The sequence below is a fragment of the Terrapene carolina genome, unplaced genomic scaffold (genome assembly GCF_002925995.2).
Source record: "Terrapene carolina triunguis isolate 2854851 unplaced genomic scaffold, T_m_triunguis-2.0 Scaffold676, whole genome shotgun sequence".
Classification (NCBI taxonomy): Eukaryota; Metazoa; Chordata; order Testudines; family Emydidae; genus Terrapene; species Terrapene triunguis.
In genome coordinates, this window is record NW_020665027.1 from 72,749 (window position 1) to 95,407 (window position 22,659).

At 43.0% G+C, this 22,659-nt stretch overlaps 1 protein-coding gene across 1 annotated transcript in view; it reads right to left on the bottom strand.

Annotated features, from left to right (window-relative positions):
• Nucleotides 1–22,659, bottom strand: part of NUP98 (nucleoporin 98) — a 60,568-nt gene that overhangs the window by 16,043 nt on the left and 21,866 nt on the right. Inside the window, exons 13-27 of the mRNA XM_026659795.2 lie at nt 21,649–21,782; nt 20,026–20,213; nt 19,443–19,559; nt 17,583–17,890; nt 17,017–17,130; nt 15,644–15,782; nt 15,116–15,293; nt 14,410–14,574; nt 9,254–9,430; nt 8,247–8,403; nt 6,965–7,388; nt 5,980–6,209; nt 5,267–5,536; nt 4,044–4,201; nt 3,157–3,300 (exon numbers count right to left, since the gene is read on the bottom strand). Of these exons, the coding sequence (XP_026515580.1) occupies nt 3,157–3,300; nt 4,044–4,201; nt 5,267–5,536; nt 5,980–6,209; nt 6,965–7,388; nt 8,247–8,403; nt 9,254–9,430; nt 14,410–14,574; nt 15,116–15,293; nt 15,644–15,782; nt 17,017–17,130; nt 17,583–17,890; nt 19,443–19,559; nt 20,026–20,213; nt 21,649–21,782 (2,903 nt within the window). The remainder of the gene's footprint in view (nt 1–3,156; nt 3,301–4,043; nt 4,202–5,266; nt 5,537–5,979; nt 6,210–6,964; nt 7,389–8,246; nt 8,404–9,253; nt 9,431–14,409; nt 14,575–15,115; nt 15,294–15,643; nt 15,783–17,016; nt 17,131–17,582; nt 17,891–19,442; nt 19,560–20,025; nt 20,214–21,648; nt 21,783–22,659) is intronic.

Consider the following 22,659-nt stretch of genomic DNA (forward strand, 5'->3'; position numbering starts at 1 on the left):
GTGGGTAAGAACCTCACTTCTTCAGATGCAAGATGTCTTGCATCTGAGGAAGTGTGAGGTTCTTACCCACGAAAGCTTATGCTCCCAATACTTCTGTTAGTCTTAAAGGTGCCACAGGACCCTCTGTTGCTTTTTACAGATTCAGACTAACATGGCTACCCCTCTGATACTCATTTGAAAGCTCATGGTGGCACAGGCCTTCCTCCTGTACAAATCCAATCTTCTAAATTGTGTCTTCTGGGGTAGTTTCAGGAGCAACTGCCTCACAGCATTCATTTGCTGCATAACAACTAAAGAATGTGGGGTAGGACAAGTGGAAAAAATAATCATATTCTTGCTGGGGAACTGGATACCTATCCACTCGTTTAACGGTGAGTGGAACTGAAGCTGGAGGTTCCAGGAGGGAGTCACTGATAGGAAGGATGACCCTTCCCAGGGCAGAAGCCTGTTTGTGTGGATTATCTTGCACAAATTCTGCCTGTGCTCCAAGAGAAGCAGCCACTCTCCTCATGAGATTTTGAAAGACCTTCAAGTCTTCAGTTGGAAGGGACGTTGATTGTGGTGTGATAGCCCTGTCTAGAGAAGAGTAGGAGTTGTGAGGAGGAATATCCAGGGGTTCCTCCACTGGCTCCTCTTGGTCTGTGGACTCCAAACAGGGGGTGACTTAGTGGTTCTGCAGGAGCTTCAAAGTGGTTACAGGAATTGAAGGTGATTTCCTCCTGGATTGTGTGGTTGCTACATGTGCAGAGGGCCTCAGAGCAGTCCAAGAGGTCCAATATGGCAGAGTTATTGCAGCCCAGAGGTAAGTTTGTAGCTGCTGGAGCTGGTCCCAGATCCAAACGTGCCAGGGTCAAAGATCTCTCTGACAAGAGAGCAGGCAAAAGTCTGACTCGAATGCATTGGGCACATACACTTACAGTGGAATGTATATGTGCTCAAATCACTTAAAAGCAAACCATCCTTTCTTCCCACAATCCTCTATCTATTCATTATACAACAAAAGAAGCAGGGATTCTACAGACAGTTTCCTTCACTACACAATCCTGATTCATCCCCAGAGCACCATCCATCATCCTGTGCACTGAAAAGAGTCTAATTACATGATCACATACTATCATAATTAAGACTACGTTTTAGTCAAGGGTATTTTAGTAAAAGTCATGGACAGGTCACGGGCAGTAAACAAAAATTCACGGCTGGTGACCTGTTCATGACTTGTACTAAATATACCCAACTAAACCTGGGAGGGGGGGTGCCCTGCAAGTGCTCGGGGGGGAGAAGACCGGGACCCCCACTGGTGCTGGGGGAGGGCGTGTGGCCAATAGAAGCTGCGGAGGAGATGCCTGTGGGCAGAGGCAACGCACTGAGCTAGGAACTATGGGAGGGACATGTCGCCACTGCTGGGGAGCCCCCCCCCCCCCGCCCCAAGGTAAGCGCAGCCCAGAGCCCTAACCCCCTCCTGCACCTCAACCCCCAACCCTGAGTCCCCTCTCACAGGCACCCGAACTCCTGCTGCTGCAGGGGGGAAGGGGAAAGGAAGAGGGCGGTGGCCCAAGTGCCCCAGCAGTGGCTGGCCATGGGGCTGCCCAAGCTGCTCAGGCAACCCTTGGGCCATCCGTAACAGCCGCTGCAGAAGTCACGGAGGTCCCAGAAAGTCATGGAATCTGTGACTTCCGTGACAAACTTGCAGCCTTAATCATAATGCATATGGACAAGAATTAAATTAAAATTGCATGACCATTTCTTAACTTTTGAGTGCTTGACTTTGCAGACTTTCTTTTAATGTACCTTTTGTGTGTGTGTAATTTCCTAGGTTTTTTAAAAAAGTCAAATTAAGAGACGAAATTTCATAAAGGGAACATCATACATGGTTCATTACAAGGGTTAGAACCTGTAGATCCACAACAGAGACTTCTGCCTCTTTAGTAGCTGCCAGGCTGTCATTCTCTGAGAGCCAGGCACTAGAACTGAAACATTTTGCCCCTGGGTTTCACAGCTATTTGCTGACAGCAGAGGAATGCAGAGATTCAGAAATCCAGGGTTCTACTTCACGTTCTCAGGGAGAATACTCTAGTGATTACAGAACCATCTTCCTCAGCCCCTCCAGCTTGTGCTTGGCCTAGTCCACCCCCTGGGACCACTCATCCACCGCCTACTAACTGGTTCCTCATCCTAGTCTCCCACTTGCCAGCCCTCCGGATGTCTCTGCACCCATCTGCATTTCAGTCAGATTGTTTCCTTCTTGCTGCCAAGGAACCAGCAGGTGGAGCATTGAGCACACTGGAGAGTCTCCCCGCTCTCAGTCCCTGTGCAGTGCCACTGCAGCCCGACTGCTGGGAAAAGCCTGTTCAGCCCACGGAGTATGCTCAGTACAGATGGAATCAGAGAATCTACCTGCCAAACTCAAACTCTGCATGAGAAGGGCGATTTTCAGAGGCTCATAACCTGGCCAAATTTTCACAAGGATGTTACAAGACATATTCCTTACACCAGGGTGACCCTTTATCCAAATTTCAAGTCCCTGCTCCAAAGCATGGAGGTGCTTACAATGAAAGTAGTAAGAGCTTAGTAAATCAATGTATTTTTCCCAAACCTCATCCTGAGAAACAGCTGAACTGATTTTGCTTACGTTTTCCAAAAATTTCAGCCTGAGGCAAACACCCATCACAAAATTTGTGCCTGAAGTTTAAAGTAATAAGCAGGGCCTGAAAACAGGGTCCTATAATGGAAAGGGTTGGGCAGACTCCAAACATTGCTACATGCATGGCATATAATTAAGTATGAATATTCAAAACACAACAAGAGGTTTGTCATGGGTTTGAAAGGCTTGCACCAACTGTTCACAAATTGCCATCTGAAGTTCGGTTTAGATACTTGTTCAAAGAAGCAGCCTTTGTGTAAAAAGAGTGATGAAACGGGACTTTCAGTTTTCTTGGAATTAGCTGTAACTGCTAACCCATTTCTGGTCAAGATAGGATTGAACCACTACAATTTGCTGATTAATCCTGAATCAAGCCCCATGAGAAACAGAAGCTGTCCTTTAAACAATAAGCCATGTTCTTAAGAGCACACAGAACACCTACTTTGCTGCAATGCCTGGACAGGAATGCAAGGAAGAGACATGTTTCCCTTTTTTAAAGGCATGTAATGACATACCTGGAATGCTGCCTCATACATGTTGAGTGCCTTCGAAATAGAAGCCGTTGGTGGAAGCAGATACCAGAGGTGGATAGCAATAGAACGCTTCCAGTCCAGCTGTGAGCACACATTAATGCTTTTTCTCTCAGATAACTGCCACACCTGAACAACAGATTGCAAGGGTTAAAGCAGGTTTGCAGTAAATGTTACACTGAGAATGAGCAATGTTTAGTTTTGTAGCCTTCTGACTAGATATGAGCAACATTTACCACTGAAAGGATGCATTAGGAAGAGACCAAATGAATCCCTTTGTATTTAATAGTTAGAGACTGGACACATGCCATTGGACTGCATGTGTTGGGAAGTCAGTATAATACTCCTTTTAACAGTGACTCTAGGACATGTGCTCCTCACTTGGCAAAAGCTAGTCTACAACAGCAGTTCTCAACCAAGGGTCCAAGGCCCCCGGGGGGCCTCAAGCAGGTTTCAGGGGGTCTGCCAAAATATACCGGAGAGCAGGGCCAGCGTTAGGAATCTCTGGGGCCGAGGGCAGAAAGCCAAAGCCCGAGGGCTGCTACGCGAGGCTGAAGGTGAAACAGAAACCCTGCTGAATGGGTATGAAGCGAAAGCCTGAGCAACTTCGGTTTGCGGGGCCTCCTGTGGCATGGGGTCCCCTGGCAATTGCCCTGCTTGCTACACCCTAACACCGGCCCTGGCTTTTAATCTACTGGATATGCTGAAAAACAGTTGTGGCACAGGCAGGCCATAGAGTTTTTAATAGCATGCTGGGCCTCAAAGAAAAAGGTGAGAACCCCTGGTCTACAAGACATACTCGTTTATTTTTCCTATCTAGCAGTAGCTAACTTTCCATTATATAGATGTGACAGATTGTCAGCAAGACTTACGGGCTTCCCAGCCAGCAGAGCAAAGATGCGCAATCTCTCCTCCTGGATGAAGCAGTCTGCCTGCAATCCATGCCAGTCCACTAATTGCATTGTGAGGAGCTCCCGAACCTGCTGGCTGCCTACCAACTGGGAGAGGAGAAGGGCAAGCCTGTGATCTCCTGAAGGAAATAAAACTGCATGTCAGCAGAGTTTTCTGGGACATCACAGACCACAATCCTACAACATGCAGTTTGGTTGGCTTGGAAAATGAGGCTGTTTTCTAGTTCCTTATGCAATAACAGTTGAGCACAGTGGGATGGTAGGAAACAAGTGAACAAGGGGATTTAAAAAAATGGAGGTAACGTACTTTAAAGTCAGAAGTATGGAAATTAAAGTTAAAGTTAGACTAATTAGGTTTCCTTCAGAATCAGCCATAAGCGCAAGAAAGAACCAGGAAGGCAAGAAAAAGTTCAGTATTGTTAAAAGCTGAAGTAGTCATTTGAGCCAAACAAGTATGCTTCAAAAACCAATACCCAGCCCTAGAAGTTTAAATTATAGCTTGTAAAAACACAAACACCGTAATCAGTTATATTAGCGGTCATTGCTATTTGCACTGATCAAGGAAAGAGTAAGTTTCTGGTGTACACGTCACAGATTACAGCCATTAATTAGAGAATGGTGGAAGTAAATGGCTTCCAGAGCATGTGCTCTTCCTACCTACACACTGTCACAACACAGAACTAAGAACTGGCCCAATTACAGTTGCTTTGCTACAGCAACGTTCAAGGCAGATTTACTGGGCTAGAAAGCAAGCTCTGAACACAGCAGATTGACATTATAACACTGAAATATGAGTTACAAGTAACAGCTGTAAGGTTCCCCAGATAAATCAGCAGAAAGTGGCTAAGCTATTCCTCTCTCAGTCTTAAGCTAGTAAAAATCAATACACTGAGTAGTCAGTTCCTCTCAGTAGGAAATCACTAAAGCCTCAGCCTAGGTATTAGAGTTTGAAGTGTAAAATGCCCTGTACCAGATTCCATCCTGAGGGAGACCAAGGTTTCTTCTCCTGTCCCCCAAAAATATTTGCAGTAGAAACATCTGATTTGCCCCCTTGTACACTCTCCTCAATAACCATGCAATTTCTGCAGTAAGGCTGAATCTAACATTGATCTTGATATCAATGAGGAAAAAATGCAGCAGTCTCTGTATATCCCAAAGTCAGCTGTGAGTTGTAAGCTTCTTACCTGATTGCTGTGCCACCCTACAAGCCTCACTGATCCTCTTCCCAGTAAGGTAGCTAAACACAGCCTCTATGTGGTTCTCGTGCTGGGACAGTGAGACTTCCTCTTCGATTCGTGCTGCTGCAGTCTGCGATAACCAGCGGGAGAAGGCTTTCCTACGCTCCAGGGTTACAATGTACTCACTGGGCTCCTCCAAGCTGGCTTCTAACTCCTTCAGGTGGCCCCAGATTGCCTCACACAACATCCATGTCAAACACCAGTACTTCACAACAGCTGGAGAACAAAAAATTAAGTGGTCACAAAAGAGAGACATACGTACTAGGAATTTGGAACAATGCTGTAGAGGGGGCTGTGTCAGTCCTATATTTGTCCTACATTCATAGGGGATTAGACTACTTACTTTTAAATTTAAATCAGCTGATTAGCACTCCACAATGCATCAGCCCAGCATGCATCTGATCCAGCCATTTTAAAGTCAATAAAACCAAAGGAGGTGGCCACAACCAGTTGACTATTTTAAATGCCTGCCAATACAGTAAACACTATCCTGGAGAAAGATCGAGAAAGTTTTGCTCCTTTCTGTGTTTTTGTATTTCCAATTCTCCGTTCATTTTATTCAGATTGTGCTGCACTGAAGTTATTTGAAGTGAACTTGTACTAAACTGCTCTATCACTTAGATTCTATGCTCCCCCAATGTATATAACTTGACACTCACATTCTATTTCAGCTGAGTCGCCACAAAAGTCTCTAACCCAGTCAGCATAGTCATGGATGGCGGACACTCCTGGGTTGGCTGCTAAGAGAGGACAACGTTCATCTACATGGACAGTACTGTGTTTGAGCTTTATCTCCAGAGGGATGAGGTATAACTGCTGGTCTCTGTCTGTCTTCCTTCGTTCTAAGGTCAGCTTCTCTATATGAACCTTGAAGGGAGATTCTGAAAGTCTGGGGAAGATAACAGTAGTATTGGAAAGATATAGATACTTAACAAGACTAACAGATGTGTAAAATAATTCTTATGTAGAAACACACCTCTCCTGTTCCTGATCATCAGGTGGATAATAAATCCAGAACCCATTTCTCTACCTGAATGGGATGTCAATATATTCAATAGGTACTCAATCCCAGGAACAAATAAGGGCCAAATTGTGGAAGCTGTGGTTACAGAATGAACTGCAAACATCCTGAAACTGACAGTGTGCTTGAATCATGGGACATGAGGAAACCTGATCCTAGAATTTCATCCCTTATTTGGAACACAACTACCCAAACTATAGTACTTCTATAAAAACATTTCTAGAGTTATGGACACATCATCAGGAAGCACTAGCCTAATGTCCCTGCGTACTCCATTGCAAGCTTGACCTACATTCTGCAGCTCGCTGGAGCAGCAGACAGGAAGCTCTTTGAAAGTTTCATTTAAAGGGGAGATGCTCCAGTATTCCCAACACTAAATGTCAACCCACACTAGCAGCACTCAGTGGGGAAGATATGGGCCCATATTTATTCACAGCTTCATAGTGCTTAAGGCCAGAAGGGGCTGTTAGACCATCTAGTCTGACCGCCTATACATCACAGGCCCACAAATTTTTACCCAATACAAGATTCAACAAGGTTCACTTTAAAGGCAAGGACAGATGGCTCTCTATATACTCCAGTATATCTGCAAGGGAGAACTAGTCTTATGGATTACCACTCACGATTTAGGAGCAACAGGAGTTGGCAAGAATCCATATTCCATAGAGTCATTGCGAAGATCCTCAGGCTCACTTGACCCACTCAGTTTATCTCCACTATTTACAAGAGTCCAATTGGGTCCCCAACCAACGCGAAATGAGCGTCCCATGAAGAGTGCCATATCCATTAGGAGTTTTCCTTTTCCATAAGTGACAGATTTTTCCAGAGGTATTAGCCCCTGCTGCCTACAGGCACCCACTGTTTTCAGCTGCACCTCTGGGGCTGCGCTGGGCATGGAGAATGCAGAGGGTAGTGGGGAAAGCCCAGACCAAGAGGCTGCAGATGGAGGATTGCCTAAAGAGGAAGTTCTTGGTCCATGAAAATCTTGCAGAGAAGCACTTTGGAGGAAAGACACACTTGCAAATTTTGATTGCAGCAGCCCTCCAACTGAAAGGAAGATTGGAGAAAGTAAGGAAACTCAAGGTCTCTGCATTTAACAGGTCATTTAAGATGTTCTGAAATTCCACCAAAACTATTCAGAGCAGCTAGTAGTCAATAGCATTTACTATACAGTTAGGCATGCCTGGTTTTAACACAGCTGACTGTAGCATGAATGGGACAACAATTATGGTCATGAACAGTCACATACTAGGCTATAGCACAATTGTCCAAGCCATGGTACAAACTAAGCACTACACCAACAAGGGCCTTTAAGTACCTCAGAGAAAGAACAGATGCCTCTCTGTGCCAGACAAATGTGTGTGGCCTTAGACAGATTTAGAACAGACATGGCTTTAGTCACCTGAAGATGCCTCAGGAAACAGTAAGCATTGCTATTAAGTACCACTGGACTTAAATTGGCTCCTTATGGAGACACCCCAGTTAAGCACACTTCATTTAAGTGGACCATGCAGTGCTAATGTTGGCAACATTGCAACTTTCTTAAATATACAAGCTACGTTTTCTCTTGTGGTCATAGTTGTCAGTTATGCGCACGCAATTCCTGCTCATGTCAAAGTGAGCTGCATGTGTAATTAATAGCAAAATACCCTTACTGGCAGTTAATTAGTATTAAACCCAATCTCTTTATACCATCCTAATGCTCTCAAATGGGTATTTAAATAATGACCCAGTCTGAACACTGTTAGAGATCAGACTTGAAAGAGAGTCAGTATCTAGGTTAGGATAATTCACAAGAGACACCAGCTGCCCAAAACAAGTTTTAAATGTTGGTTTTTCCCAAACTATTTTAAAGTGAACACCTGTGGGTATCTCCTGGTGCAGACATATGGATCCTTACAGTACCTGAGGAGTGTCTTTTCTGTCCTTGCAATGCTGAAATTGGAAGCCTGGGAGAGCAGATCTCTTGAGAAGTATCCATTTTTGTAGGCTGTTTGCCAAAGTGATGATCCAGGATCAAGTCTACATCCTCTTCATCAGCGAGCAAGGAAGCTTTCATGATCTAAAATGATCATAGAACAAGACTGCATGCTAGCACAACAACCCCTTGATACAAATTAGCAGTGGCTAGCAGGTCTGACTAGTGTCTTCCAAAAAAACAAGCCACCTTTAAAAGTTACATATGAACCACCACTGATCCATTCATGCTGAAACTTACATTTCAAATTAGATCATGAGTTATCTGATGGGATGGTTATAAAATGAACTAAAAGCAATCTATTATGAGGAACCAGCGATTTAAGTCACCTGCTAAACTACAATAGCAGTGTCCTATTTAATATCCAATACTGATCAATACGACCTTAGGTGCTGATACAATGTTATCTCAGACCTTGTTTAGGTTGTCAGTACTCAAATGGAAAACCAAGTAGTAACTGAGTACTGCAAGTGGGGGAGTTGTATTAGTTTTCCTTTGACCCAATATTAAAATGCTAAAATAGTCACCCATATATAGCATCTTGAGCACTATTTTTCAGCTGAGACAGCAAATAGTGGTCCTGTGTACTACTGGTCACATTATCCAGATTTTCATAGGAGCAGGTGTGATAGCCTGTCCTGGCTGGACACCAACGCAGGCCATCACAGTACTTACTTGAATTCTTCTGTTTTAATCAGAAGAGACCTTTTTAACCTCCTCCCATAAAGCACTTTACCAATGATTAATACAGTAAAGCTCTTTGAGATTCCTGGGTATGGTAGATGAAATATATATTGTAATGTTCCAAGTTGTATATAAATAATATGCTCAAATCTGAAGACAAGCCACAGTGATGTGTCAGAAATTGGGCAGATGGATAAAGCAAGAGCAGGGCCTATCACTTAGATAACTGTAGGAAGAGCAAGCTGCTCACCTGTAAGACGTGGGGGTTTATACCAAGTGAAGATGCAATGTGCGTTGAAGCAGGCACCAGTTCCGGCTCTTCTGTAATGCTATCTTCTAGTACTGAATCCTGAGCTGGTTCCTGGGTGATGTCAGCCATATCACTGTCCAGTTCCACAACCCTTCCCAGCTGTTCCACTTCTGGGCTCTGCAGACACCAAAGACATGGAAACCATGTTAGAGGATAGCAGATTCTGGGTCAGTTAAGAGAGAAAGCAAGAATATTCAATGGCTTCAACAATCACCTGCAAGTGAGAGAAGTATTCACTGCTCATTTCTGGGTTCCAAGTTAGACTCTAGGTTGTAGATCCTGGAGCGCATCATCAAGGATCTACAACCTATCCTGAAGGACGATCCCTCACTCTCACAGACCTTCGGAGACACGCCAGTCCTCCTTTACAGACAGCCCCCCAAACTTGAAGCAAATACTCACCAGCAACTACACACCACAACACAAAAACACTAACCCAGGAACCAATCCCTGCAACAAACCCCATTGCCAATTCTGTCCACATATCTATTCAAGGGACATCATCATAAGACCTAACCACATCAGCGACACCATCAGGGGCTCGTTCACCTGCACATCTACCAATGTGATACATGCCATCATGTGCCAGCAATGCCCCTCTGCCATGTACATTGGCCAAACCGGACAGTCTCTGCACAAGAGAATTAATGGACACAAATCACACATCAAGAATTGTAACATTCAAAAGCCACTAGGAGAGCACTTCAATCTCCCTGGACACTCGATAACAGACTTAAAGGTGGCAATTCTTCAACAAACAAAACTTCAAAAACAGACTTCAACGAGAAACTGCAGAACTGCAATTAATTTGTAAACTGGACACCATCAAATTAGGCCAGAATAAAGCCTGGGAGTGGATGGGTCACTACAAAAAGTAATTTTCCCTCTGTTGATACTCTCACCTTCTTGTCAACTATTGGGAATGGGTGATGTCCACCTTGATTGAATTGGCCTCATTAGCAATGACCCCCCACTTCGTAAGGTAACTCCCATCTTTTCATGGGCTTATATATATATATATATATATATATATACATATACATATACATATACACACACACACACATACACACATATACACACACACACACACACACACACACATATACACACACACACACACACACTGCTTACTGTATTTTCCATTCCATGCATCTGATGAAGTGGGTTTTAGCCCATGAAAGCTTATGCCCAAATAAATTTGTTAGTCTCTAAGGTGCCACAAGGACTCCTTGTTGTTTTTGCTGATACAGACTAACATGGCTACCACGCTGAAAACTGAAGTTGTAACAGCAGGCAGCCACATACTTTGTTTTTATTAAGAAGTTCCTAGCAGTAATCATGACCAGGTATTTACAGCGTGCTAATAAGATTTGCAAAATTAAGTATGTTTAGGATCAAAAGCACAAGTTTCACTGACCCATCCAAAAGCTGGGGATTTTAGTAAAGTAAGTTACCTTGTACCATTCATAGCACCTTCCATATGTGGACCTTAAAGCACTTTACAAACAACGAAGAATTAAGCTTCAACATCCCTGCGAAGGAGCCACTATACCAAGCACACAAGATGCAATCAGAATGAGCCAGTTACTAAGCCTTGCATATTCTTACCCTGTGCATTTCAAGTCATAGCAGTTGACCTGACATGATTTTACTCTTTTACTGCATTTGCATTGTTGAACCAATGCATTAATGGAAGGGAGAGTTAGATTCTGCTCCTTCTTGTGCATCAGATGAAGTTTATTTCAGGTGCAAAATCTTTTAGTTGCGATGATGCACAAGCCAGAAAGAACACAACTTAACTGTTGCAAACCAGAACCTGAAAAATCAGACCATCACACTGAGAAACTTTACTCAAGGCCAATGAACAGATATAAACTCATTCTAAAAAATTTCAGAAATAGAACCACAAAGACTGGGGCAGCACTAGGAATAGAACCTAGATCTACGTTCTAAACCTTTGCCTTAACCATAAATGCATCGTATTTCCTGGCTCTTCACATCAACCATTTGATGAGTTTTAAATCCATACTATATAGCCTCCTGATGTTTCTGTATTAAGTCTGGGCAACTTTTTGCCCCTTACAACATCCAAACCTACAGCAGCAATACAAAATACAAAGAGGTACACTATATCTTGGCTCCTAACAGAAAAGGGCAGCCCACAAGAACAGTTAAGTGAACATTCACAAAATCAGAAGATTCCCTTGTTTTTCCCATTTGAGGGTTTTTGTTGGGGATGGTGAGGGGAGGGAATAGGAAAAAACACACACACACACACACACCCCTACCTATAAGACTAGTCCTTTCCAGTCACCCAGTTCAGTATTTTTTCAGAAATGTAAGTGCTTCAGGAGTTTGATTTACCAGAACAAACTGCACTTAAGTGACCAGCGAACCAAGACAGAAGGTGAAAACGCAGCCTTCGGTGCTTCAAGGTCCTTTTACTGGGGCAGAGTACAAAAGCTTAGCCTGGCTGCCTAAAGACAGGAGTCCCACAAGATGTGCCATTGATAGCTATAATATGGTGCTGTGCCCAGATTATCAGCACTGCTGCATCTCTGCCAGTCTCCTACCTCTGGTGCCTCCTTACCTGTATGACAAGCAGAGTTGCTTTGTCACCTGACTCCTGAAAGCCATCAGTGCTAGTTATACTTAGGGAGGCTGATGCAAAAAGAACTTTCCCTCATGGGCCAAATACCCTGCATTTTGACAGAGTGCAGAGTCTGAATGGTTCACTTCTCCAGGGACCTGATATTAACCTTCCCTAGGCAGAAAAGCATTCCCAATTCAGTTTTCTGAGGGTCTCCAGCACAAAAACGGAATACGACTAGACTGGAGAGATTGTCAGCAGAAGGTAAGTATGCACTTTAAAAGGCTTCCCCACACACAGCCTATGTGATGCCAGTTACTTCTTGCTAAGGGGCTCATTCTGTTCTTCACTAGGCTGTGCAAGTTCACTGCCTCTCCTTACCCACAAAAATCGCAGCAGGAGAACCAGGGGCAAAAGGACTATTTACCATGTCTTGTCTAAAAGCTTGACCATTGGCCAATGCTGACAATTCCTCCATGACCTACAGAAAAGCACACCATGCATACTGGCCAAGTAGAAGCTCACTGTTCATGCCTGAGTGAACTGCAAGCCTGGAGATCTGCCTTCACTAATGAATGGAATATTGAAATTGCTTATGACCTGAAACAAAAGCCTTTCCCTTAAAAATGCAATTCGGCAGCTATGGATTGGCATCCTTTTATTCTGCTCTCCTGCATACGACCGAGTCCTCTATGTCAACACAAATAGCAATAGGTTGGACACCAAGGACTGGATTGCAGGATTGGACACCAAGAATCCTGCTCAAGGCCTTTACATTCTGCATTCAACTTGAGCCCTACTTTGTATTGACAATTTTTTTTGACATAAGTGCTTGGTTGTATAATTACCATGAACACCTCCATTATAAAATGCTTTTCTTCTCCATTAACACCAAGATCTACCATATATACTTGTTCATTAGCCCGTTTGTTTATAAGCCGACCCCCTCCCCCCCGATGGTTAAGTAAAAATAGCAAAAACTGTATGACCTTTCATAAGCCGACCCTATATTTCAGGGGTGACAAACTTTGGCTCCTGGCCCGTTCAGTTAAGCCACTAGCGGGGCCTGGATGTTTTGTTTACCTGAAGCGTTCAGAGGCACGGAGCCCCTCAGCTCCCAGTGTCCACGGTTTGCCGTTCCCAAACCGCAAACCGTGGACACTGGGAGCTATGGGGCTCCGTGCCTGCGAACGCTCCAGGTAAACAAAACAACAACGTATTAGATATTCAATTCAAAGATTCCATAGAGTTTAAAATCAAATTTTGGTGTAGACCAGTTTATAAGCCAACCCCCACTCTTTGATGCGTCACTTTACCAAAAATATTTGGCTTATGAACGAGTATATACGGTAATTTAGTTTACTGTCGGCAGTGTTTTTTCCAATGTTAGATAGGGAAAGTGGAAAAAGTGTTCCATTTTCATTTAAATCTGACAATTGCTTGTAACCATTCAAAATTTAGGATGTAGCTACATAGGCTGGTGCCAAGAATTGGCTAAAATGCCATCTTCCTAGAAGGCAAGTATATACACATATACCAGGGGTAGGCAACCTATGGCACACGTGCCGAAGGCAGCACGCGAGCTGATTTTCAGTGGCACTCACACTGCCCGGGTCCTGGCCACCGGTCTGGGGGACTCTGCATTTTAGTTTAATTTTAAATGAAGCTTCTTAAACATTTTAAAAACCTTATTTACTTTACATACAACAATAGTTTAGTTATATATTATAGACTTACAGAAAGAGACCTTCTAAAAACGTTAAAATGTATTACTGGCACGCCAAACCTTAAATTAAAGTGAATAAATGAAGACTCGGCACACCACTTCTGAAAGGTTGCCGACCCCTGGCATATACTATGACCCAATAATGAATTGGAACAAAAAAACTTCAGAATGCAACAATTGCACCGCACCCCACCCCACTCCAATACATTTTAAGAAATTAGTTGTATAGCCAAACTTGTAAAAACTTTAGATCTTATTTTAATAAAGTAGAGTACATTCTTAAAATACCAGAATACAAGTTTGCATGCAGAATGAGGTTTGAAGATACAGACAATCTAAAAACCTAATGCACAAAGCAATTTGTTTTTAGGTGCTGGAGGCAGCATGACTGGCAAGAGTTATATTGCACATATTTGAGAATATTAACAAAACCATGTTTTCTTCTACAGTTAGTGCAAATGCGCCATATCCTTGTTTAGATCCCAGATTTGTAGAAGTGATCAGATTACCAAAAAACCTCAAGATACCGTCAACAAAAACGCTAATTTCAAACAAAGGATGTGAGGACAAGGGAGTGCACGCCAAGTATACATAGATCTTGCAAATATCCTGTAGGAGACCAGAAGTACCACCCCAGTTTGAGTAAGCTCGGTTCTAAAAATGCTTTGCGTTCTTCTGTCTCCAAGGCATTTGCAATAGTAACGGCTCTGTCTTAGGGCAAATAGCTATTCCTCAAACTTCATTTTATGGATAACTTCAAGTCACTGTTTTTTCTACCTGAGATGGAGGCGTTGGCTTGCCATTTAGAGCCATTTGTTGGGGCACCAGCTGCCCCTGGGGTGGCACTTGGGCAGTTTTTAACTTCTTTGCGTCCACTTTTGAAGGATGCTCCTCCTCTTCCTCATCAGAATCTTGCAAGCCATATTTAGAGAAGTGAGCCACCTGTTCAATGAGAAAAGCCAAAGTGTTGCTAATAGGGACACAGACATGGGGAAGATTTTTCAAAGGCACAGATGGGAGTTGGTGCACAACTACTACTGACTTCATATGGAGCTGGGTGTTTAGCTGCCCCTTGGGTCTGAAAGTCTCCCCTTAAATATTCTAATGAGTAACTGCATACTGAAGCATAAACGAACTCTGACGGAGTTCAATCTTTGTATAAAACACCACATATATGCGAGATCAGTTCTTAACAAAATCACCTGGGAGTTATTTTGGACAGTTTGCACATTGTGACTATTACAATCAGAACGATCTGTATATTACTTGAAAAACTTTAGTACTACAATTCATGAGTTAAATGGATCAACAAGAGCACTTTAAAACCTTAAACAAGTATAAAAAAAGCCTGTTGAATAAAGGCACTGGAATTACAGCATTGACAGCTATTGGTTTAATGAGGGATTCTGACTTCTGTTCCACCCAGATCTTTCTGTAATACACAGTTTATGAGCAGTCAGCGATCAGTAACCGTGAACATTACCTTGAATACCCAAGAACCAGTCTCTGAACGGTATTCTTTGAACTGGGCTCCCTGCTTCCGAGATACAGCCTCCAGTCTGCCTTCATAATTGATATCTGCTAGTCGTTCTGGGCTCTTTATCAAGCAGCGAGATGTTTTATCCGTTGGCCAAACTCCATCCAATGTAACTTCAGCTCGTCTGTTAAAATGTAGACCATGGAAGAGCATGAGATAATTGAGCTTTGAAACGAGGCATTCAAAAAAAGTTTACATCAAGTTCAAAACAAACCACAAGCATTGGCTCAAACACTGAAAAATCCATGTACCACGCTTTAGTTCAGAAACATTATTGTCACTGACCAGTAGGCTTTGTCCAAGATTAATAACCTGAATTATGCCTGAAAAAAGGGTTTAGATTTGCGGGCTGCTGGGATAGCTAAAATAGAAAGAGACCCATATGGATGACAATAAGGGTGATAGGTTTACCAAAATCTATTTACCAGGCTACTCCCACCCTCCCAAAGAGGGCACATGAAAAGTTTGAATTACCTATTTAAACCTTCACCAATAGGTGGCTTCTGATCATCATCAGGATAGACAATAACTTCTTTCCTGCGGATGTGCACAATCTCATCCAGATTTAAGTTAGTTAGATTTACCTCTCCTTCAAAGTAAATTGATCCATAACCTGGAAAGTAAACCAAACACAACTTGTACTTCTGCTCCAATAGCAAATGCTGTAATACCACCCTGGAGAAGTGCATTGGCAAACTCTCCAATATAAGTATTCACATTTTGTTCATCTTACCTGAACTATCCTTAAATTGCCATTCAAACTCCTGTTATTCCATTCCACTGACACCAAGTAATTGAGCAGTTTTACTATTATCTTTTTCCATTCTAAAAGGATGATAGTTTCAGTCTGTTGGCCATTGCTCCCTCAAAGTAATAAATTTGGGGCCTTAAGTATCTTTTCTAGACCACTTAAGTTGGTCACTCCTCCTGGGTGGTCCTATCCTCTATTTTTAATGTGTCTCCATGCTGAATTCAAAGTACTAGAACTGCACACAATATCCTACGTGCATATACAACAGCAAGACTGACCCCAAGTAGTTGTATAACCAAACTAGTTTTACATTCAATTCCTTTATATAGTCATAAGGTTTTTGATAGTAGTACTAACCTGGCCGCTCATACTGCATCTGTGATCAGCACCTATCTTTTCCCAAACACTCATTGAGAATTACAAAGTTATGATTTCGTCCAGGGACAGTGTCAGATTTTAAGTATTCAAATCTTTCCATTTTCCAATAATCATGGTATTATAACTGGATTTGTAAAAATCCAGTTTGAAGCTCAAGAAGTGAACAAGTAATGAATAGCACTCAGCTTGGCCAATAAAGCTGAGCTAGACAGTTCTATGGAAAATACTGAGTCCAAGTTTTGGACCTAAGCTACCCTCAATATCTGAAGAACTATTGAAAGTGTTGTTCTTTTCAGATACCAGGTGTTGGAATTTTACAAGCTATGATTTTAGTTTCACTGTGTAGCCCTAATTCATGCAGCTTAAGAGTGTAGCCAATTTGAAAAAATTTTATAAAGCTTTTGTCGCCTAGGGATGATGAATTTCCGAAGCAAAGTAGCGATTTTACATTCATGATGGGGGGAGGGGTAGCTCAGTGGTTTGAGCATTGGCCTGCTAAACCCAGGGTTGTGAGTTCAATCCTTGAGGAGGCCATTTAGAGGACTGGGGTAAAAATCTGTCTGGGGATTGGTCCTGCTTTGAGCAGGGGATTGGACTAGATGACCTCCTGAGGTCCCTTCCAACCCTGATATTCTATGAAGAAATACAAAGCCCAGGCTTTAAAGCTCTAAAGAGTTGGTGGCAGGAGAACACATATCCAAAATGATTCTATACTCACCTTTACGACCTATAGTGAAATCAGTCACAATACACTCTCCTCTGTCAGTGGTAAGTTTGGCTAGATCCTCCATAGACGGGATGGTGTAGTAGCCAGCTTTTGTTAGAACAATTCCTACAGTAGAAAATAATTGAGCACACAGATGAGGACAAGACTAACTTCAGAAATGTTCTTAATCATTTGCCAAGAAAACTGAAGGACAGCTGAGGGGCCATAAACAGAAGTTGGGAATCAGTACAAAGTAAACAAAGTAACAGAAGCCAGAGTACAGACCTCTTAACAGTGTCAAGTTTATATTACTTTACAGTGAGAAATTCCATGCACTGAGTATCTTATCTAAGGTAAGATGAAAACATGGAACATCTTGGGTAAGAGGGAGAGGAGAAGGTAGGAAGATTTGTTTTTTTTGAGGAATGGCATTTGGTGGAGAGAAAGCTGGAAATTATTCAAGGGCAGTATACATTAAAAATAAAGCAAAGGAGGGGGGTCAAAGGACAAGCAAGAGAAGGATCAGGAAGGAGTAAGACTAAAGATAGAGCAGCACCACACAGCAGTGCGAATCTGACCTGCTGGGTGCAGACTATATACATTCTCATTCTCCTCTTCTCGGTCATCCTGCAGTGACTCATCATGAAATGAAGCATCTTCACTGCTGCCTTCCAGGCCATTCCGCAAGGCAACCCGCATATTCAGAGCCACAATGGTATCGTCCACATTATTCTGGTGTTTGTGCACTGCATTCTCTGGGGTCTGTGGGATGGGCTTGGCAATGGGGTTAGTGTAAAATCTAGTCACTTCATGGTGATCGTCCTCTTCCTCTCGCTCACCCTCCGGTCTGTGGTTCTCATCAACCGATCTGGATAGAAAGTTGAACCTAAAGAAAGAATGAAGCCATTCAAACACATTCATTTCTGAAGAAATCTTGTGTCCGTGTTACAACACATATTTGTTTCTCATCTCATAACAGGGCACACCAGATTCTTCCTGTTGTGTGGCAGTGTACGTCCACATGTAACACTAGACATTAGTGCCTGGAACATATATTACATTATTTTGGGAAAATGGGTTTAGAGTTGATTACGTCTTGCTGCCCAAAGGATCAAGCTAACCTTAGGGTGGGGATGCCTAGTTCACAACTGGCAGCCTCAGCAATATAGACTGAGTGGGCACATGGCTAGTGTATTTCCCTAATCCTTACTAGGTGGTGACTCCAGGTGAGAACGGAGACTAGAGCTGATCAGGAATTTAACAAGATGTTTGGCATTTTCTAATGAATAATTTGTTGAACCTGAAACTATTTGTAGAAATGGGTCAGTTATGACAAGTTTGTTTCAAAAGATTTGGAAAAAAGTGTTTTGAAATTGTTGTAATGGGATATTTAGACCTGACGCAAACATTTTTGATTGTCTATTTGCAGGTCTGGATGGGAATTTCCCCTCCCCCACCCCCCAAAAGCTTGGAAGTTTTCCAGGGATGGGAAACAGTTTCCTGCCCAGCTCTAATTGATATACTGGTGAGGAAGCCTGTACTGTTCATAAGAAAGGTCATACTGGGTAAGAGGAGTGGTCCATCTAGCCCAGCATCCTGTCTTCCAACAATGGCCAGACCCAGAGCTTCAGAGAGAGCATACAGAAAAGAATAAATTTACAGAGATCCACCCGTCTTCCTCTCACGGCTTCTGGCGGTCAGAAGTTTTAGGTTGCCCAAAGCATGGGGTTATATACCTGATCTTGGCTAATAGCCATTGATAGACCTATCCTCCGTGAACTTATCTAGTTTTTTTTAATCCAGTTATACTTTTGGCCATCACATCATCCTGTGGCAATATACTCCACAGGACAACTGCGGGCTGTGTGAAAAAGTATTTCCTGTATTAAACATGCTACCTATTAATTCCAATGGGCGACCACTGGTTTTTGTACTGAGGGAAAGGGTAAACAACAACATTTTATTCACTTTTTCCACACCATTCATGATTTTATAGACCTCTCTAGTACAGAAGCTGTTCCACAACTTGATTATCTTTGTTGCTTAAACATCTCTGTTAACCTCCTAGAACCTGAAGTCCCTCTATAAACAGCTTGTTTTACAATTAATTTTAGTCTCAACTAGATGGAAAAAAATCAGTCATACAAAAATCTATTTGTTATCAGTCCATATTCTTATTTGGATATTTAAAACATACCTACTGCCATGACATCAGCATTGCAAAGATGTCTATAAACAGCTCTCATAGTACTGTTACGCTACTGAAAACTTAGTGGATCCCACAAACAGCTATGCGCTTATTTCTAAGCAAGCGGGTTATGCACTGTAGAGATTTAGATTCTAGAGAGCTTTTTTCATAGGTTTATTTGTTTAGGAGAAAGTATTAATTAAATACTGTTTCCTAGCAGCATAATCAGCTGTGTCACATATAAACATACCGCTCTCCATTCTCTGGATACTCGGATGGAGGTTCCAGATCTTCAGCTTCACGACTGATAGGAGAAAACAAGTTGCTGCTGTTGAGGTTTTTCAAAACCAGCTTCTTGATGCTCTTCCTAAAATATACCAAAGCAACAGTTCTCAGTGATCTGTAGCACATGAGAGCCATACTTTTGACCCAAGAGTTCCAGGGGTGGGAGAATATTTAAGCCAACTTTAAGCCACATTAGCTAACATTCTGTCATGACAATGCCATAACTACTGTCAAGTCCTGCTGGTCTTTGCCAGCAGATGGTAGCAAGAGGGGTATGAGGTGTCAGTTTGTTATTCCAATTGATGGGGGGATTGGGGGGGGGGGGGGGGGGTTTTTTAAAAAATGGGGGGGGGGGGGGGGGGGGGGGGGGGGGTGTTTTTTAAAAACACTGAGTCGGCCTTACCACCACACCACTTCAGAGGAGAGATGAAGTGACTTCCAGGACTAATATTAAATAGAAAGGCCAACCTCATACAACAGGAAGCTTTCTAAAGCCTATGTTTTATTACTGAACACAGGCCATTTCTAAAGGAGAAAAGAAAACTAACTTGGGCATGAATGCACCATTGGATAGAGATGGCTCATCATCATCCAGCCCATCAAAGAGGTGAGATTTGGAAGATCCTGCTGTCTGCAAAGCTTTCGGTCGCACTCTGGTTGCTGGTCGCGGGGTCAGTTTGTAATGGGTTGGCGTAGTCAAGGCCTTCTGGGCTGCTGGATTAGTTGGTTTCAGTCTCTGAGACAAAGAAAAACTCATGTAGCCGAAAAAATAGATTTTCAAACTACTTAAGTCTAAACAGGATTAACGTTTTCTTGTTTATTTTCACAGAAGTTAGACCAGTATTGTTGTCAGGACAAAAAACCTCTGCCCTGAACTAAAAAACAAGAATTCAGAAGTGACGTTGTAAGACAAGTTAACTATAGACATTCACCCTGTATTCTCTGTTTGGCTACTGATTTGGCAGCAACATTGCTAGCTCAATTTGAGGTCTGATTAGTGCTTTTGGCAGGTGGCTTGCTTAAACTACCACCACTTGTTTAAGAAATAAAATCAGACCTACTTAGTAAGCTATGTCAGCAATACTGCTGCTCCTTTAGAGTGAGTTTTCCCCACGCTGGTAAAGTAAGTGCCAGAATCTTACATGATAACGTTTGGAAAAAAATTGCAATGAGATCACACACATGGATTTATAATCTATAACTGTGAATTATCTAAGTGCCTGATTTTTAGAGATTCTGAGCATCTACTACATCCACAGAGCTCATTGGAAATGCCAGATGCTTGGCATCTCTGAAGACAGAAGTCTGTAATATATGACCACAATATATGCAGTTAGGTATCCCAAGCGGCTGTCTGTTGCAGATAAAATAGTGAGAATGTATGTGTTATATATAAGGCTACATTTTAGTCATGGGTATGTTTAGTAAAAGTCATGGACATGTCACAGGCAGTAAACAAAAATTCACGGGCCCATGACCTGTCCATGGGGGTCGGAGTGGAGCACCGCAGGTGCTGGGGAGGGAGGCACAGCCCGGGGGGAGGGGCAAGTGCTGTGGAGGAGGTCACGACCCAGGGAAGTACCATGGGTGCTGGGGCAGGCTCCTTACCCAGCTCCTTGGGAAGCGGCGGCCCCAGCTCCCTAAAGCTCCACATGCTGCCTCTGCTCTGCCCCAAGCCCCAGTTCTGCAGCTCCCATTGGCTGGGAACTGCAGCCAATGGGAGCTCTGGGGGTGGTGCCGGGCAGCAGCAGAAGCAGCATGTGGAGCTAGGGGAGCTGAGCCCCCCCCCCACAGGTAAGCAGCAGCCCCAACCCCAAGCTCCCCCACACCCAAACTCCTGCTGCTCTGGTTGGGGACCCTGAGATTGCCCCAGCAGCAGCCAGTGCAACTGACCCGGGGACTACCCGAGCTACTCAGGCAGCTCCTGGGACAGCCGCATGGGGCCACTGCAGAAGTCATGGTGGTCACGGAAAGTCATGGTATCTGTGACAACATGGAGCCTTAGTTATATACCATTTAGTTTCTTAACACCCCAGGATAAAGACTAGGATATTAGGAAAATGGGCCCCTAAATGTTCGTATCTTCATTTTTTAAAACTAATCCATATACAGAAGTTACAATAAACACAATCTTATCCAAAAAATGTGTTCTGAAGTATTTGAGTTCTCACCTCTTCTTTCTTCTTTGGGTCTGACATAGGGTTTCTGAAGAGAGGAGAATCTCCAAAGGGTGAGTAGGTCAAGCTGTTGAAGTGCTGCTGGAGGGCTGCTTGTTGGGCAGCTGAAACATTTGGGTCTGTCAATGCTAGATAAAGTTGAAGAGATTAATCTTTTCTAACCATGTATTTAGCACTCAGACTCATCTCAGGGCATCAGAAGTGGCCCCTTCTTTATCAGATCTGTTCCCTGTGGGTATTCACAGTTGTATCTGCGGACTTCAGTGACAGTACTTTTTACCACTGTCAGCCCTGTAAAGCCAGCTGAATTCTATTCCTTCTTGTAGATCAGAATTATTTACCAAGTTCAAATCCGTTTCACCTGTGCAAAGCTAAAATGAAGGGAGTTGTGCAGATCAGCCAGGAGCCTAATTTGGCCTGGCAGAACCTTGTAATGGTTATCTGCACTTGTTAGTTTCAACACCAGAGTGCTGCGTCCCTTCAAAGTCTAATTAATGTTGGTGCAAGACCTTTTTCTGAAGGTTCAACCATCTTAAAATTCACTTGTTCAGTTGATTATCCACCATGACCCCCAAATTTGTCAGAGTCACTGCTTCCTGGGATAGAGTCACCCTAAGTATGACCTACATTCTTTGTTCCTAGATGTATACATTCAGCCACATTATAACGTGCAATTTGCTTGCTCCTAGCTTACCAAGCAATCCAGATTGCTCTGTATCAGAGACCTCTTCATTATTTACCACTCCCCCAATTTGGGCCATCTGCAAACTGTATCAGTGATGATTTTCCAGGCCTCTGATAAAAGTTAAACAGCATAGGGCCAAGGACCAATCGCTGCAGAACCCCACTAAAAATACACCCACTCAGTGATTCCCCATTTACAATTACATTTTGAGACTTATCAGGTGGCCAGTTTTTAATCCACTTATGTCTGCCATGTTAATTTCCTATTGTTCTAGGTTTTGTTTGTTTTTTAAATGTCATGCAATATGAAATCAAACAGAC